The 18,604-nt window shown below is 39.7% G+C and overlaps 1 protein-coding gene across 5 annotated transcripts in view; it reads right to left on the reverse strand.

The window, feature by feature from the left end:
• bahcc1b (BAH domain and coiled-coil containing 1b) overlaps nt 1-18,604 on the reverse strand; it is a 107,224-nt gene that overhangs the window by 35,684 nt on the left and 52,936 nt on the right. For all 5 annotated transcript variants that reach the window (XM_059532646.1, XM_059532645.1, XM_059532647.1 and 2 more), the window contains 6 exons: nt 15,949-16,125; nt 5,655-5,777; nt 3,577-5,571; nt 2,894-3,008; nt 2,555-2,745; nt 2,205-2,363 (listed from right to left, as the gene is read on the reverse strand). In XM_059532646.1, coding sequence (XP_059388629.1) covers nt 2,205-2,363; nt 2,555-2,745; nt 2,894-3,008; nt 3,577-5,571; nt 5,655-5,777; nt 15,949-16,125 — 2,760 coding nt within the window. The remainder of the gene's footprint in view (nt 1-2,204; nt 2,364-2,554; nt 2,746-2,893; nt 3,009-3,576; nt 5,572-5,654; nt 5,778-15,948; nt 16,126-18,604) is intronic.

The raw sequence follows: 18,604 nt of genomic DNA on the forward strand, positions 1-18,604 counted from the left end.
ACAGTGCAATACAGTTTAAAACCATTAAAAGAGATGCTAAGAATACCACATCCAAACTCACTCAGATGGAACAGTGCATCAGAGAATGATAACCCACTGGCATGAGCTGATGGTAAATATTCCTTTGGTTTTAAAGAGAATAATAACTTATTCCAAAATAAAATACATTTGCCTATATAGTCTTTCTGAAAAATTTAACTACTGTACCTATCAACCACAATTTTTTTTTTTAAACGTAACTACCAAAATGACTTTTCTTTTTTGTTGACATTATCTAGGCCACTCAGACTAACAAATAATGTTAACTAACAGGCAAATACAATTTTTCAGGTAGAGTAGGGACTGAAACTGATAAGCAAATAATTATTTTCATATTATGTTTGTTAACTAATAAATAAAATGATACACAATTTTGTCTAAATCAATTACAAAAAAAAAACTAAAATCAATTGTTTTAACTGTAACAAATGAATTTAGGTGTTTAAGCACTATAGTATACAATTTGAAAAATGTGTATCAATTCTGAGATTTGTTAAAGATTACATTTAACAGTGTTATTGAATTATTAGTGCGTTTAAATATTAAGTGAACATTAGATGACTGGAAAGGTAATGTAAATGTAAAAAATAAAAGAAATGAGCATGCCCTATTAAAAATGATATAGACCAATACCAATAAATCCATAATATCGGCAAATAACAGATATATTGTGCGATATATTCTTACCATAGGGCAACTGAGAAAGTAAGAAAAATGCTATGCCACTGTGCAAAATGAACAAAAGAAAACAAAACAGTTTGATCCCTAAATTGTTATTGTTCACTGTGCCCCTCACCTCCTCAGGTTCCACACATTGTCGCAAAGGAGACAAACTCCTAAAAGCCCACCTGGGCCAATTCTGCATTCATACAAATTTAATCTAAACCAACAGACCCTGAAACGTACACCCACACAGTGACTTTAGATCTCCATGTCTCTCGCTCGCACACGCTTATCTATGCATAAGCCCCCCTCCCCCCCACACACACTCAAAGTCAAATATGCAAGCTATCTACTTGAAATGATAATTTGTTTAAACGGTACGAATAATTCCACTTTGCGCATTCAGAGTGTGCATTAGGGCCGCTTGTGAAACTGTTCCCATTAAGTCCATACTACAATGTGCTGTAATTGCCTGCTTGGCTTAGTGAAGCGTTTCACAATAATGATTACAAAATGACACAAGGGCAGAAGGGGATGAGATGGAACCATACAGAGGCGGAAGGGACATTACACCCAAAGGGAAGGGAATTCAGTGTTGAATTCCAGAACACAACAAGTGGACAGAATGACCATGGATTAACTTGCTGTAATTGTCTGGCTGTAAAAGTAAAAGTTCACCCAAACATTAAATCTCAATTTATTTCTAATTGTTTCTTGATCTTTTTATCTGGTGGGGTAGAATCTAGGTGAAGATTCTTGAAAATATTATTTTGTGTTCGACTGCATCACATCAAACAATTAAAAAAATATATTACAAAGTGAAAAGAAAAATAATGAAAATTTATTTCAGAATATGGATGGCGTGAATATGTCTTTGAAAGTGAAAAGTGAAAGTCATTACATTTGCCAAGTATAGTAACCCATACTCGGAATTGGTGTTATTTAACCCATCCAAGTGCACACACACAGCAGTAAGAAGTGAACACCCACCCGGAGCAGTGGGCAGCTATATATCCAGCGCCCGGGGAGCAACTGGGGGTTCAGTGCCTTGCTCAAGGGCACTTCAGCCATGGGTATTGAGAGTGGAAGAGAGCGCTGTTCATTCACTCCCTCCCACCTACAACTCCTGCCAGCACCGAGACTCGAGCCGGCGACCTTCTGGTAACTAGTCCGGCTCTCTAACCATTAGGCCACAGCTGCCCCTGAATATGTGGAGCTGAATAACCTTCATTCTCCTCAAACCTAGGGCTCAAACCTGCCCTGGAGTACCCCCAGCCCTGCACATTTTGTATGTCTCCCTCAATTATCACACCTGATTTAACTCATCAGCTCAATAGTGGAGACTGCAAGACCTGAAGTGGGTGTGATAGATATAGGGAGACCTACAAAAACGTTCAGTGCTGAGAGGTACTTCATTGAGAGGTCTGAGAACCCCTGCCCTAACCTATTAACAATGTTTCTACAACAACCGAATAAAATACCAGTAATATTTGGCAATGTACCAAGGTGATGGGTGGCAGGGTGGGCTGCTGGCTCAGTAGGCAATACCACCAGGGCAGCGGAAGGGTCCTGAGGAAGGGGCAAGACTGGTTGCAAAGGGCTGGGCATAGTTGCAGAGAAGCCGGGGCCCAAGTTCTGGTGCAATGCTGCATGACTGAGACCTGAACAGAGACATGGAAAGGCCGCTTAATGTTAAAAGATTTCAGCTTATGGTTCAATACTAATGGGCAATTCATTGATTATTTAGTAGGGTAAAACTAATTAACCAACATATGCAGAAATTCAACAAGACCGTGAAGTATATTGTAATCTAATATCATCAAAATGGCAAAAACAGATGGCATTTGCTTACTATAAGAGTGTCCCATCCAGAGGGAGGGACTTCCTGTCCGAGGCATCCAGTGATGATGGGCGGGGTGGGCGTGAGCAGACGGCTCAGGGCCTAATTGGCTACCGCCTGGCACAATAAGGTGTGAGGTCAGATCTCCATGGCAACTACTGGAGGGGTGGATCCTGGCAAAGTCAACTCTGTCTTTGTTTTCCCTGATGGGAAGTCATCAAAATGGCACAATGTTACTCTCCAAGGCATTACACCTACAGTGCTGCATGCTAACTCTTCAGGTTGGTCGTTTTTTACGTACAACTGATACAGAAATTCAATTGGAAACATCAATTTGACTAATAGTCATACCTGAGGAGGAATTCTCGCTCTCTGTCATATGGAGAAAGTCCAAGTTGTTCCTCACAGACTCTTTTAGCATCTTCATCCACTTCCCGCTCCAGCGAGTACATTGGGCATCCAACACCTAACATAGAACAGTTAAGCACTATAATCTAGAAACCCACTGATGACCAAACTTATTTATTTGTTAATTTCATTGGTGCCTATTTTTTTCAATCAAATGCTAAATCACACATATAGGATAGCGAGATATCAAAAGTACAGAAAGATAATTTTTTTAGATTCAGACATGCCTTGCTGTCATTCTATCTCTTTATACTACCTGAAAAAGTAGCATTTTCAGATATCAGACACGGGTAAGGGGTTGCAACTGGGTGATAGCAACTCAGCGCTTTAAACAGGTGGCTATAAGAGTATAAGAGCAATTTGGCAGTTACAGTAACACCTAAAATAACCAATTTGGAAGGTTATGCCTCGGCAAGGGATGAAAAATAATTTGGATAAATAACCAAAAATGTCTTGGTTCTGACCATTCTCTTATTCACAAGCTTGTTTTTCTATAAAGTTTCCAAAAGTTCATCAAGTATATCCAGTAAACTGAAAATGTATGTATAGCTAGTTAGAACACAGACTTGTACACACACACACACACACACACACAAACACCAGACCTCCTGTTGAGAGTCGCTTACCCTTCATGCTGGGCATCACTCTGCTATGGTGGCTGTGGGTGGGATGCCCGTCTGGCAGGCGGGACGGGGGCTCTCTCTGCCTGGCAACGGCCACCGCTATCCCTACAGGGGGCTGTCGCACCTCTCCCTCCCCCTGAGCTTCCCCTGAGTCCTTGCCTGCCCGCTCAGAGCGCTCATTCTCCCCAGACGACGAGTCTCTCCTAGGGGGCAGGTTCTGCTTTGATTCCTGCAGAGCACAGCTCGAACCGCTTCCACTTTTGTCATTTTTCTCGTTCCTCTCGCTCTTCTCTCCAGTAACTGCCCCCTGCTTGAGGCAGCCCAGGCCACCAAACGGGCTCTTCTGAGAGAACAGCAGTGGTTGCTGGCTGCTATACTTCATCAGACTACTCATGGCATTGCCTTCAGGTCCCTGGGGGCCCAGTGTGGCCTCCTGTGGGGCAGTTAGAGGGGGAAGAGACCCTTGGTCCCCATGTGAAGTCTGGGAAGCAGAACCCAGAGAATTGTAAGCCTTGTGCGGTTCTTCATCCGGTTGAGCACGGTGTCCTCGCACCTCCCAGGAGGGATGAGTGCTGGTCTGATGCCCACTGTATCCCTGTGATGTCGATTCCATGTCCATCTTTCTCTTGTCTTGTGTGCTGTTGGCAGGCTCCAACTCTGGACCCTGTCCACCATTGCTAGCCCTGTTACTGTGCTGCTGATGACGTATCCGTGCAACTCTCTGACTGTTCCTCTGAAGAGTACACTGAACATCTGTTGCACCTTTACCTTCAGATGATGCCCTGTTCGACGGACCTGAGTGGGAACAGTCCCGGAAAGGTGGAGTGCTGGCATAAATGCTACTCTTAGTTTGGTGCCCACCCTTTGTCCCCTGTGGCAGAGAGGGACGGAAGGCATCAGATTCCTCACTGCTGTCCAAGCTACAAGAACGTGATGAGTGGGGATGCTGATTCTGACTGTGCTGAACCTCGTTTGTGCGTGAATGGGGGCCCAAGGGCCAGTCTGGGCTCTTGTCTGTTTTGCCATATGCGTGTTGCTGCTGGGAAGATTTTCTTTGGCAGCTACCTGGAGGAGGCAGTAGGGTAGCTACTTGACTTCCACTGCTACTCCTCTCAGGTGTTTTCATTTCTTTCCCCACCCTGCCCCCAACCGCGACCATCCCACCTCCCATACCTCGACAGTGAGGGTTCCCAAGCTGGAATGGTCCACTGGTTTTGTCTCCCTGTGGCCCCACAGAGGGCACAAAGGTAGGTCCTGTCACCTCAGAGTCCCTGCCAAGGCTCTTTTCCTGAGCAGTGGGCATGATTAGTGGAGCAGGGGGTGGTGGGCAGAAGAGATCAGGGTGGGGATGATGAGGATGGTGATGGTGCGGATGACTTGGGTGCAGCCAGGATCCTCCTAAGGCAGAGCCTAGGCCCAGGGGAGGCGGTATTGAGTAGGGCACTGGGTGGGCATGGCCCAGCATGGCACTGTGGCGAAGACAGTCTGAGGGTGGCTCACTAATTCGCATCTCTCCACTGACACCCTCCTTGCAACAGTGACTGTCTCCACTTGTCTGCCGGCCAGTCCCCAGACCAGAGGCCCCCGGCCCCACACAACTGGGCAGGGAGCCCCTGGTGGTGGCCCCTGGATCAGAGCCATTCTGGGTCTTGGTGCTAAGCAGGCAGGAACTAAGGTGCTTAGGGTCGTCTTTGTGCCGGAAGTCCTCTTCTAGGCCTTGAGGGTGGTGCTGGTGGTGGTGGTGGTGAAGAGTGGGAGGACCATGATGTTGCCGATCGTGCTTGGACTCTTGTTTACTCTTTTCTTTTTCTTTTCCTCCGAGTGCTACTCTTCGCTCCGCTACACCCGTCTCTTTGGAGCTCTTTTGGGAAGCTGTGGTCCCAGGTTCCCTCTCACGACTGCAGGAGTCCAGCGGTAGGGCAGTCCTAGATAGTGGTGGGAGGCTGTGATTTGTGGAGAGAAGGTGGGGCTGCGACGGGAGGCTTCGAAGATAGAAATCTTAGGAAAGAAACAAATGCCGACAAATACTTTTTCATAGTCTGTTTACTGTTGATAGACAGAAGAAATGGAACTTCACTCACCTTTCTGAGAGTCATAGAAGCGGTGCTGTCCATAGAGTACACTGCTGTTGCCATGGTGATCCAGGGGGCTCATGGGCAGGAAGGTGGGGGCTAGACTCCCTGAAAAGCGGGGATACCCTGGGGCTGAGAGAGAAAAAGGAAAGAGGGGAGAGAACATTGTCAGGATAAGCAAATGTAACAAAAGAGAGTGACAGTTTTGGCCTTTTTGCTGTGGCTGGATGCAGGTTCATGAAGCCCTACAGCATGGTACAACCTTTCCCAGAAGCCCCCCTACACAAACAAGTTCAGTTCTTTACTCGACATTTATGAGTAGTTCAACTAAACAAGAGCTTTAAGAACTTCTGTTTACAGCCTTTAAAACACATTTTAGTTGATCTTGCTTAAGCAAACATCATACGCACTATTGTATACCCAAAGATACTAGAGAGACATTAATTCCCAAGCAGTTGTATATATGTATCAATATATACATAAAGTACATACACAGACAAACAGTAATAAAAGATGCTCTTTTCACAACTATGCATGCAAATCCCACTGGTTCAGAGGGAGGTAAATGGCCGCTCAGTGTGACTCTTTATCTTCAAGGACACTGCACTGTGTCCTGAGATAGTGAAGGCTACACTGGGGTGTATTTATGTGTAAACTAAGCACATGGCTGAAACCCAACCACAGAGCAGCAGAGGTCAATGGCCAGGCACACAAGGGTCATGTGCTTAAGCCGCCCACAACACAGAGCTATTATAGCCATCTGTGGTGTGTGTGTGTGAGCGTGAGTGTGTGTTTCTGTCTGTCAGTGAAATGGAAGTCTGTGTAAGGGTAGAGTATATTGGTGTCTTTTTGAGTGTGTGTTCCTGTGTTTTTGCACACATATATGTTTGAGACACCCTGTCCTTGCACACAGTTTAATTGGTTGCAGTTAAAAGTTTAACGGTCTGGGGCCAAAGTAAACAGCAGTCCATATTGCTCATCCTTAGCATTCCACGGAGCCAATGTCCCATAGCCTACAAAACACACACACACACACACTGTCCCCTTATGAAACAAAAATATATTGCAGTATATTGGAAAATATCATGTAATATATTAGGCATATATTCTTATATATATTTATTTTTTCCAATATATTGCAATATATTGCAATAATTTGTATATTTTGCAATATATTATGTAATATATGTATCATCAATATATTATTAAATGTATTCAAATATATAATATTTTAGAAAATAAAAAGGGAAATTAATATATTACAATATATCACAATATATTTTAAGAAATATATTGGTAAATATATTTTCCTTTCGTAAGGGTCATGACCCTTTCTGTCCTGACACAATAGAGAACTGTGGCAGAAAACAAATTAATGCACGATATATTGGTACCGAATAAATCATCATCTGATATCAGAAATGTTTTTATTGGTAACAGTCAATATTGGATATTTATTTGTATGCTCATTTCCCTTTAGATTACCATTGCCATCTTTTAACACTTAAAATTAACATTTACAAACACAAATAATTTAATAGCACTATTAAATAAAATGTTTAAATGTATTTAAATTTTGTTCAATATCTATTATCATAGCATCATTTAAAATGCTAGATTTTAGCTTTTACATTTTCTTTGTTATTTGTTTCTACATAATTTAAGTGCTTATGGGTTATCAGCCAAAAATTTACAAGGACTGTAAAAATGGACCAAAATTTCATCATTAAAATTAAACAGCTTGGCTATCCTGTATGCCTTGACTGGCCATTTCGTAGTTGGTGAAAATGATGAAAGCACTTCATTACAGTAATAGACATTCAGGGCATGAATTAAACCTTTGTGTAATACGTATATAAATAACGAGTAAGAGGGTAAAAGTAAAACGAGAGATGGGAATAAGGGAGTGCGAGTGTGATAGAGATGGAGCATATCATTTCGAGAGGCAGATTATGAGAGAGACAGACCGTAAGTGTCTGTAGGTACATGTGTGAGTGTGTCTGAAAGAGAGAGAGAGAGGGCAATTGAGAGACAAAGGAGGAGGGAAGATCTCCCCCTCTCCTGCCTCTCTTACTAATTGACACCAGTGGAGCGTCTTGTTGACAGTGACATCACAGGGGAGTCCAGATGTGTAATATCAGGCCTTCTGGCTGCACCTGTTTCCAACAGCCACAGAATTTCAATTTTATCGACACACACATATGCAGTGCGTGTACACACACAAGCTCCTGCAGCATGTGGAGATACAGAGAGGTGCAAACATTAACCATGAACATCCACAAAGACGAGGGACGGTTAGCACAGTCATTTGTAAATTTGTGACCCTGGACCACAAAACCAATAATAAGGGTCAGTTTATTTGAAGATTTAAACATTATCAAAGCTGAATAAATAAGCTTTCCATTGATGTATGACTTGTTAGGACAATATTTGGCTGAGATACAACTATTTGAATATCTGTAATCTGAGTGTGCAAAAAATCTGAATATTGAGAAAATTCCCTTTAAAGTTGCCCAAATGAAGTTCTTAGCAATGCATATTTATGAATCAAATATTAAGTTTTGATATATTTATGGTAGGAAATCTACAAAATATCTTCATGGAACATGATCTTTACTTAATATCCTAATGATTTTTTCATCAAAGAAAAATTTATAATTTTGACCCATACAATGTATTGTTGGCTATTGCGGCAAATATACTTGTGCTATTTATGACTGGTTTTGTGGTCCAGAGTCACATATGTGTTGAGTGCATTCAAACATTTGAGGTTGATGGGATTTATTTTTATATTTTTGAAGGACACGTTTTAAGATCAACATGGCTGCATTCAATTGATAACAATACATTAAAACAGTAATATTGTGAAATCTTAGCAGAATTTAAATTTTTTTTTGTATATTAGAAAATCTATTCCTGTGATGGCAAATCTGAATTTTCTTCGACCATTTATCCACTCTTCAGCATCACATGATCCTTCAGAAATCATTCTAATATTGGTGCTCAAGCAAAAATATTTTACAACTATCAATGTTTAATGCAGCTAATATTTTTGTGGACATTTTGTTTTCAGTATAAATAGAAACGTCAATAGAAAAGCATTGTGCAATGTACAATGTAAAATCTTTTAATGTCATTCCTAATGAATTTAATGCATCGTTGCTTAATAAAATTGTTAATTTCCTTACAGACCCCAAACTTTTCAATGGTATATGCAGTCTTAAAAAGGAGACAAAAAGGAGATGAAAACTGAACAGACCAGACAAGACCAGACCAGACCACCACAGTTGAGGTCAGAACAGAGAAAAGAAGAGGAGGCAACAATCACCACAATCACTCCCTTCAACAATTAATTTAAATGGCAACAATTAGAGCAGAGCGGCACGGCAGTCTGAAAGCAATCAGACTCTAATGATGAGCAATAAACGCAGTCCAGCACAGACCATTACAGGCTAGAGAAACGAGACACACACACATAACTAATCAAACACACTTATTGTAAACTACAGCTCCCCAGTTTGAATGAAAACTGTATTCATCTAAATGAAGAATGATGAGCCACAGGAGCTCAGTGTGCCAGATCAAACTGAGATTCGGCTCAGAAGCCAAGACACTGTTTTTGTTCTGTAAGACTGAGAAGCAGTGAAAAGTACAGGTGGGGAGTGTTGGACAGTTTCCCAAACAAAGTCAAAGAGGATCTGTGGTTATGTGTGTGTGTGTGTGTGTGTGTGTGTGTGTGTGTGTGTGTGTGTGTGTGTGTGTGTGTGTGTGTGTGTGTGTGTGTGTGTGTGTGTGTGTGTGTGTGTGTGTGTGTGTGTGTGTGTGTGTGAGTGTGAGTCAGTGTATGAGAAAGAGAGGGAAAGAGGAGGAATGGAGCCACACAGAACTACCCATTTAATCATATACATACAGACATTAACACTGCTGAGCTGAATGCCAATGTTTGTTTAAAGGAGGTCATTTTCTCTTTTTATTCGCTGCCTTTCCATACCTCACCCCCCCCCCCCCCCTTCACTCTAAAATACTTCTAATTTCTCATTTTAAATTTCTAAATATTTTATGTCCAGGACTGTTTAATATAAATAACTAAATCACTGAATGAAAAAAGTACCAGTAATAAAATAAAAAATAAAATAAGAATTGGTAATAATTAGTCTATCTGTTTCAATCACTAAGATTCACTCAAAGTGTAACTCAGTACCAGCTCTACCGGCACCCATGACACAGACATATACATTTACATATAAGGCACAATAAAGTGCATCAGATTACAGCCTGTCATGTGCATGACAAATTCACCATCCATGTAAAGTAGAAAACCAAAAGCATGTCGTGCGATCTGCTGGAAGAGGACAATGGAGACACACACACCTCTCTAATCATACATGCGAACAAAGATTCCTGACAAAGAAAAAGGAGTGAGAGACTGTGAGAGAGATGCATGTCTCTGTTACAGTTATTATTACCACACCTTTCTCCATTTTATAGATATTTAATATTTGTTGTCTTGATTCCTTGCTTAGCCTAATAATTGTTTAACAAAAGTGTTATTTTTGTTCAATCTGTAATTTATTTACTTGTATATCTTAACACTACAGCAGGAACATTTTATTTTCACAATACATATTTTGTCAATGAAACTGATATTAAGAGAAAGAAAGGAGAACAATATAAAAAGGAAACAGGGCTGACTCAAATATGCCCATCTAACCCTCTAATTGAAGCGAAGCAGCAGAACGAAGCAGGCAGACGGAGGGAGGAGAGAGCAGAACAGAGAGGGGAAGAGGAGGAGGAGAGGAGGGGATCTTTTCAGCTCTGATAATTGCGAGATGTGCTGAATCAACAGCTGCAGAATGTGGCCACTGTGTAAAAAGACGCAATAAGCCACACAAGGCCACTTTTTTTTCTAATCTGTGGTAAAACCACTGTAACGTACAGCCTTAAATGTCTTCTTGCCTTAATAAAATGCCAATACATTAAAAAATGTCAATGTTTAATTAGTAACTACATTTATTGTTACATAATAATATTGGCATCAACTTGAGATAGTCACCACTGATAAGCTTCTACAAAATATAATGTAGAAACTTCAATTTGCTGTAAAGCTGCTTTGCAACGTTTTGCATCATGAAAAGTGCCATACAAATAAACTTGAATTGAATAATAATTATAATTAATATAAACAGTTCTGTTTAGTAAGTTATATTGTTATATCTCACTCCCGAACTTGCCCCCCCTCCCCTCTTCTGCCCCAGGCACCACTAATATACGTTGACATGCACCAGTCACTTTGTGCAGCATTGGTCTGCTCACTACCTCATTCTCCATGGAACTGACATCATTCCACTACCTCATCAGTCTGTTAAATGAAATAACTGCTCTTGAGCCCTTTGCCACTTTAATCAGACTTAATAAGCTTTTGTTTTTGCACTAAATAATCTTTTATCTGCACTGTTGTTCACTTCATTGATTTGCACTCTATCTGCCTTTTCCCTTGCGCTGCTTTATTTAACTTTATTTTTAATTTTATTATGTCTTTTTTAACATTTCCTTATTGTATAGTTGTATCTACATTTTATATTTTGATCTAGATTTTAAGGCTTTAATGTTAATGTTATCTGTGTGCACCGGGGGTCTGAGAGTAACGCAATTTCGATTCTCTGTATGTATGTACTGTACATGTGGAAGAATTGACAATAAAGCAGACTTGAACTTGTTCATTAGACTAAGGGATCATTCACATAATAAAAAATCTAGATGGAGAACAATGGACTGAGATAAGATCCAGTTGAACTGATTTTTAACTCAAGGCACTTAAAAACTTAGTGTATATATATATATATATATATATATATATATATATATATATATATATATACAGCTTTCAGATGATGTAGAAATCTCAATTTAAAAAATTGACACTTTATCGACTGGTTTTGTGGTCCAGGGTCACATACATACATACATACATATATATATATATATATATATATATACACATACATACACACACACACACACACACACAAACAGAGAGAAAGAGAGAGAGTAGACGAGAGTAGAAAGTAAAATAATTAAAGAAAAGGAGGTGGAAAAAAGAAAATGAGAGATGATGGGCTATCGATAATCAATAGTAAGAGAAGATGTTACAACCTCAAAGCAAGAAATGATGGAAAAAAGTTTTAAAAAGGAACAGGAGTAGATAAAGTGGGGAAAAAAAGGAACAAAAAAACATTAATGTAGTGGAAGAGTGGTTTGGGACATCAAGGAGAGAGAACTCAGGTATTGAATGAGTGAAAGATAAAAGAAAGATGGACAATGAGACGGAGAGAAAAAGAGTATGTGTATGAAAAAGAGAGAGAGAGAGAGTATAGGGTGGCAGAGCTGTGTGTTGGCTGGGTGCCGAACACTGGAGTTTGGCCAGCTGGCAGCATGCCGATTGGGGCTTCCTGGATTCAATCCTTAAAAACAATCATTTGGACAGAGAGTGTGTGTGTGTGTGTGTGTGTGTGGAGGACATATATTTGAGCGGGTGTACATGAGCTACTGTAACCAATTATTTTCCTCTTACACTCTCATTTATTATGAAATATACAAACTGTCTCCATGTCTTTTCCCAGGCTAAACACACTCCACTTACACACACACACACACATATTCCCAGTCAGTGCATGCAACGTGCCAAGCCAAGCCTGGCTTCCTCCACCAGCTGAGACTTCAAAGGTGATCCCCCCTCTTGCTTTGCGCCAACTCCCTCACTCTCCTTTCCTCTCTCGCATAAACGTACCGCACAGACCTACCTAACACCCTTACACGCACTCAAAATATAAAATAAAATCTTAGAGCTTTTGCTGTTCCGACTTCACTTCTATCTGCCTCAGGCGTTTTATATTAACACCCAGCGAAGCACTCAGCTGTGCGGTTAATGCCTCTCACAACACTTGTTTAGAGGATTTAGAGGGCACAATTGTCTGCGAGAGTGTGCGCGAAAGAAAGAGGGATCGAATAAACACACACATCCTCTGGTCAGGCACAATCACAACTTGATGTTTCTCAGAGGGCTCACACAGATGGGAAAACAGGTGTCCAGGTTGCTTTTAACTTGATAGTGATATGTGTACACACACAGCCTCACTCTAGTTTTACCAAAAAGCATTTATGAAAAAGGTTAAAAATAGCACTATTTAAAATCTTAATTCTAAATTCACTCTGACAAGCATGCTTAGAATTAAAGGGACAACTCATTCTCAAATTTTACTCATCCTCATGTTATGACCTGTATGAAACCTAAACCTGTATGAGTTTCTTTCTTCTTTCTACATTGAAATAAATAAATAAAATTATTGAAAGTTAGTCAACTAAATTTGTTTATTTAAATGTAGCTAAAATAGATTGATTGCAACCTACCCTTAAAAAAATGAAGCACATTCAATTAATAATTTTTTCAGTGTGTGGAAAATTAAGATTTTTTTAACAATATCCTGGCCAATATTTTCAGTATAATGAATGTAATTGGGGCTTTCAAGCTACAAAATCATAAAAAGCACCATGCAAGTATCATAAAAGTGATTCATATAATTCCTGAGCTGTATTCTATATCTTTTGAAATCATACAATAGCTTGTATATAAAGTGTAAATTAAACCAAAAATTAAGACATTATTCATGGAAAATCTTCCGAGTTCGTGTATGAACGTGTATGAAAATACACGTTTATCTAACTGTGAACAATTTATCCATGCATGTGTTGCTTTCTTTCTTTTTTACCTCAGAAATATTAATTAAAATAACTTAACGGTCATCCAACCAACGGACAGAAGCAAGTCCCTGCCCTAAATATTTTCCATTACACTTGGATGTACATCAAAATATGGGTAAATAGATTTGCCACTACTTCCATAACACTGAAGGGGAAGATTATCTTTGTGTTGTGACTTAATTTTCAGTCTTTTCCCCTTAACTTATTATAGATGTCAACCACTTTTATGGTGTTTGTATGTCCTTTCTGGAGTTTGACAGTTACTTATTACATATACTTTGCATATAATATGTTCATATGTTCCTGTAGCTCAAGTGGTAGAGCATTGCACTATGAAGTGCAAGGTTGGGGGTTCGATTCCCCGGGAACACATGATAGGTAAAAATTGATAGCCTGAATGCACTGTAAGTCGCTTTGGATAAAAGCGTCTGCTAAATGCATAAATTTAATTTAAATTTGATATAAAATGCATTGTAAATGACTCTAATTGTGTTCCATGGAAGAAAAAAAATGTTTTGAATATTTTGAGTATAATTGTTTGAGTCCACTCCAAATCTTGAGTTTTCTGTTTGGAAAACACACACCTTTGGCTGATCTGTCTGTCAGGGGGCGGTTGGGCGTTTAGTTATCTGATTATCAGTTAGGTTGAGCCAACATGTCTCATCGTTGCCATATTTTTATGATATGACTACAAACACAAACGTTCTCAGATACACATGTACACAGACGCACACCTGACCGGGAGAGATAAAGGAGGCACTGAAAAGCGGTGCCTGACCACAAACTGTTCATAGCCAAAAGAGGAGCCGAGGGGCCAAAAGGCAGAGAGGACACACACACACACACACACACGCTTAGCAGAGTCCGGAAGCCAGCACCTCCCTGTGGTGATGCATCTAACCCTCAGCATCTCTCAGTTAAAACCGCATTCATGTACCCACACAGATGCACACCCCCTGTGTGAGTGTCAGTTGTCTGAGCAGGAAGTAGACCGTTGCTGTTGGGTTTAACCGTAAGGGTCACGAGACCCCTGGGTCTAGCTGAGGAAACCCCATATCAACCCCCCAAAATAGTGAGCCTCTAATGTTGAGCCTCATTGCATTCTCTTGGCAGTCAGGTGACCAGACGACCGTAGCCCAACTTCCCCATAAAATCACATCAAAATGATGCTCAAAATGCATTTACTCACCTTTTTTTTTTTTTTGCTTTTAAGGTAATTTACTAAATTGCCGACAGACATTACAGCACCATGCTCATAAAGTTAATGAATATTAATTAACAATTTCCCAGACCACACAGGAGATCCCGCTGCATCCAATCAACTAACGCTTTTCTCTCCTGTCCTCCCCCTTTCACCCCCCTGGCCTAATGGGTCAGGTGGGGCGTCACATCATCGGTAGCTGGACCGTCTCCAGGGGAACAGAGCGGGGGTAATTGCATGGCTCTTTTTGATGACATGCTTTTTATGCAAATGAAGGAGGGAATGCAGGGACACGGCTGGGGGGGAAACGAAGCTATCCAATCAGCTGCTTCGAGGGGCTAAGCACAATTAAAGACTGATTCAGATAATGAGCTCTTATCATCAAGATGGGGCCGTTTGCATCATTATAGACACATTCTGTTATTAATATTATTGTTATTAGTTTTATTATTATTATTTCTTTATGGTGGTAATCAGAAGCATCATCATTATAGTTATGATTATTGTTATCGTTGTAAGGTTAATGATGGTTTATATAAAGTTCCGTGCGCAGCAGAATATGCGCTAGGTCGGCTACGGCACCATATTTTTTTTCCCTCTGCCTCTAACTCTCTCATTCCGTCTCGCACGCGCAGATTTGTTCAGTCATTCAGTTACAGTAGCATTGGGTGCCAGCAGTAACACCACTGTGTTCGCTGCCAACCACAATTACTGTTTCATTCTGCCAGCTGCCAAGAGCTCCGCAGATACAGAGCAGTTAACCCGCACCGATACACACACACATACGCTTGTACGCGGTTGTACACGGATCTGTGAAAATACCAATAGCAAGTGCTCAGCTGTGCATACTATTTAAAAAGAACAGCCATGTGCGCATGTTAACACAAATACACGCTATGCATACACACACATTCTTAAGGCATAAACATTTATATAAAGAGCTATATACATTTAAAAAAACATATTGCACATTATGGACAGTCTAAATTAAAAAGTAAGCATGACTGAGTGCTTGCAAGGGGAAAACTCGTTCAAGATCAAATGCATAAAAAAACAGAAATGAAGAAGCCGCACTCTAATATAGTGCAGCACAGCACACTGACACTCAAACATACTGTAAATTGTGCTTTTGTCTGTATTAGTAAGCACGCTGGGTATTTCTACAGATACAGCAGACAGACAATGATAGATAGATAGATAGATAGATAGATAGATAGATAGATAGATAGATAGATAGATAGATAGATAGATAGATAGATAGATAGATAGATAGATAGATAGATAGATAGATAGATAGATAGATAGATAGATAAAATTAGATAAAATGATAAATAGATAGATCACCTTCATGTGAGTGTGGGAACCAGATCTGTGACGGGGCTGTGGAGTGAGGTCCAGAGCGATAGGGCGGAGAAGAGGGGGATGATGGGGGTCCACTGGGGTGTGAGGGAGGAGAGCCCAGACTGCTGGCCAGAAACGTTCCCATGAAGGAGGCAGAGGAGTTCCCTATCAATCCACTGCCTGCAGGACAAAATAAAAAAATAGTACAAAATCAGACCAATTCTCAAAATGACAGTATTATTGAACTTAATTATTGAAAATTATAAAGTTGACCTCGACAATTACAGTGCAGCCATTATAAAGAGACAATACATGAAGATTTGATAAATGTACAAAATTCTAACATTAAGCCTGAAATAATCGTTCTAACTAAATTAGACAGAAATAGAGTGCAATTGTGGGGAAAGACTAAATGAATTATCAAGAATAAAAGTTAATGAGAGAGAGAGACCGAGAGAGAGATATAAAAAGACAGAAAGTAGGCGTATCAGACGCTAAAATGAAAGAAAGAGAGAGTTTTGGAACATAAGTGTGCAGTCTGTTCTATTACATGGTTCCTTAATGAAGTCCCTGTGATCTCTCTGCTGTAGCCTCTTACTCTCTCTCTCTCTCACACACATACTCACTTTGTGACAAAACCTACAAAGGAGAACAAGAAACAGGCTATAATACACTCTCATCTAAATAATGATTACCACATGACTCCCAAAGACAGGTTTCTGTCTGACAAAATAATGCTAGATGCTGCAACAAAGCACAGTTAATGTAGAAAACAACAGCCTTTAAAAATGGACTTGACTTGAGTCCTGAAGCAAAACCATGTTGAGAACCACTGACCTACATCATCCAAAACATAGACACACACAAGAGAGTGAGTGAAAAAGAGGGTGATGGAATGATAATGAGGAAACCCTGGATCGAAGAGCATCAAAGAGATACAACTTTATTCATCCCTGAAGGAAAATGTGCAAGATTTTATACATTCAAGCCAACAAGGGTTAAATCAAATCCATTACACATGCACAGTACATATAAACCAAACGGATGGTCATTATATTTCCACACACATCTTTTGTTTTTCTCAGCAGCGAAAGAAACAAAGCGAATTTGCAATGCTCCAATAAGCTTGATTAACCTATATGCTACAGAGGCACGGCTTTAATAAACTTTAGACATAATGTAATTTAAAGATAAGGCAGCTCACCAGAGACAATTTGCTTGTGGTGCGATGCAGCATATAGAATCATCAAATCAGCCTATTAAAAACAGAGTTTAATAGAACGATTTGCGCTTAAGACAATGTCTGCATAACATTTACAAGATTAACAACCGTGAATTCTGTGCAGATGAAAAAAACACCACACATGTGATGTTAGTTTCAGCGCATACCGCTGTGGTTTCCTGTGTGTCTCCCCTGACAAAGACTCTGCCCTCGTGTCCTCTAAAACAATCAACACCACCAATTAAACAGCGAGGTGAAGGCAAGTGCGGTTTCATTTCCTAAACTGATAAAAGTTAATTAACGTGGGTGAGAGGGATGAGGTTAAGGAAGACGTTTATGGGTGTGAAATTACTAAATGACTGCTCTCACAAGATAAACAAAGCGCCAGGCCAAAGCTCAAGCCCCAGGCAGAAACGACAGCAAGCAGGGGGAAAAAAGTCAAGAAAGCAGGAAAAGACCAGCGGAATTACAGGTCTGGAAAGACGTTAGGCCGATGGTGCCAGGGTGGATGCTGGGATCACAGTCGTCAAGACACTTTGTATCCTCTCACCCACTCTCTCGCCTCAGGATGAAAGAAAGCAAGCTTTTTGCGCAGGTCTAGGAACGGTTTGTCGCTACATGAAACGGTATAATCGAAGCTACAGAATTCCCAGCACATTACGGCCGTCTTCTCCTCCCAAATGTCCCCAACCACCTTCCCACGGGCTTTACTACTGAAATAAAAGGCCTATGTTCTCCAAGAGCACTGCAGTCACTATTCACCAGTGCTTTATGGGTGTGTTCACCTCAATTCTGGCAAAATCCAACACTTTAAAAGGGCCTTTTCCAGTCAAAAATATAAGCCTGTGTTAATTTTGTCTGTTTTGGTCTTAGTCATAGTGTTTGTTTTTGTTTTAGTCAGATTAATTAAAAATTTCATATTCATCATAAAAACGTCACATTTATTTATTATAGTCAATTTAACTATAAAACGGCATCTAATTTGAAAAAAAAAATGGTGAGAAAATATTTAGTTATATATGAATTTAATCTATTTCTTTTTCTTCAAAAAATATTTTGCATTTTCACCTTAAATTTTCACAATTTATATATTTAAATTCAAATCTATCCACATTTTTCTTTAAAAAAGTATATTTTGACAGTAATTTCGTTGACAAGATTGTGCTTAAAAAAAACAAACATTATTTTGTTAACAAGAAAATGTAATATTTAAACAATTTATATATAAATGTATATCTATTTATAAAAAATATTTATTATTACAAATTAGATTATCTTGCATTTAGTGAGCGAGAGTGAGTGAGTGAGTGAGTAAAATTTGACTGTAATTTTGTTGACAATATTAAAAACATTTTAAAACAACAAAAATAATTAAGTTGAAAAGTAAATTAAACTAATTATTTGAACATTTTATATTAAATTTAGTGCTGTCAAACA

The sequence above is a fragment of the Carassius carassius genome, chromosome 40 (genome assembly GCF_963082965.1).
Source record: "Carassius carassius chromosome 40, fCarCar2.1, whole genome shotgun sequence".
Taxonomy (NCBI): domain Eukaryota; kingdom Metazoa; phylum Chordata; class Actinopteri; order Cypriniformes; family Cyprinidae; genus Carassius; species Carassius carassius.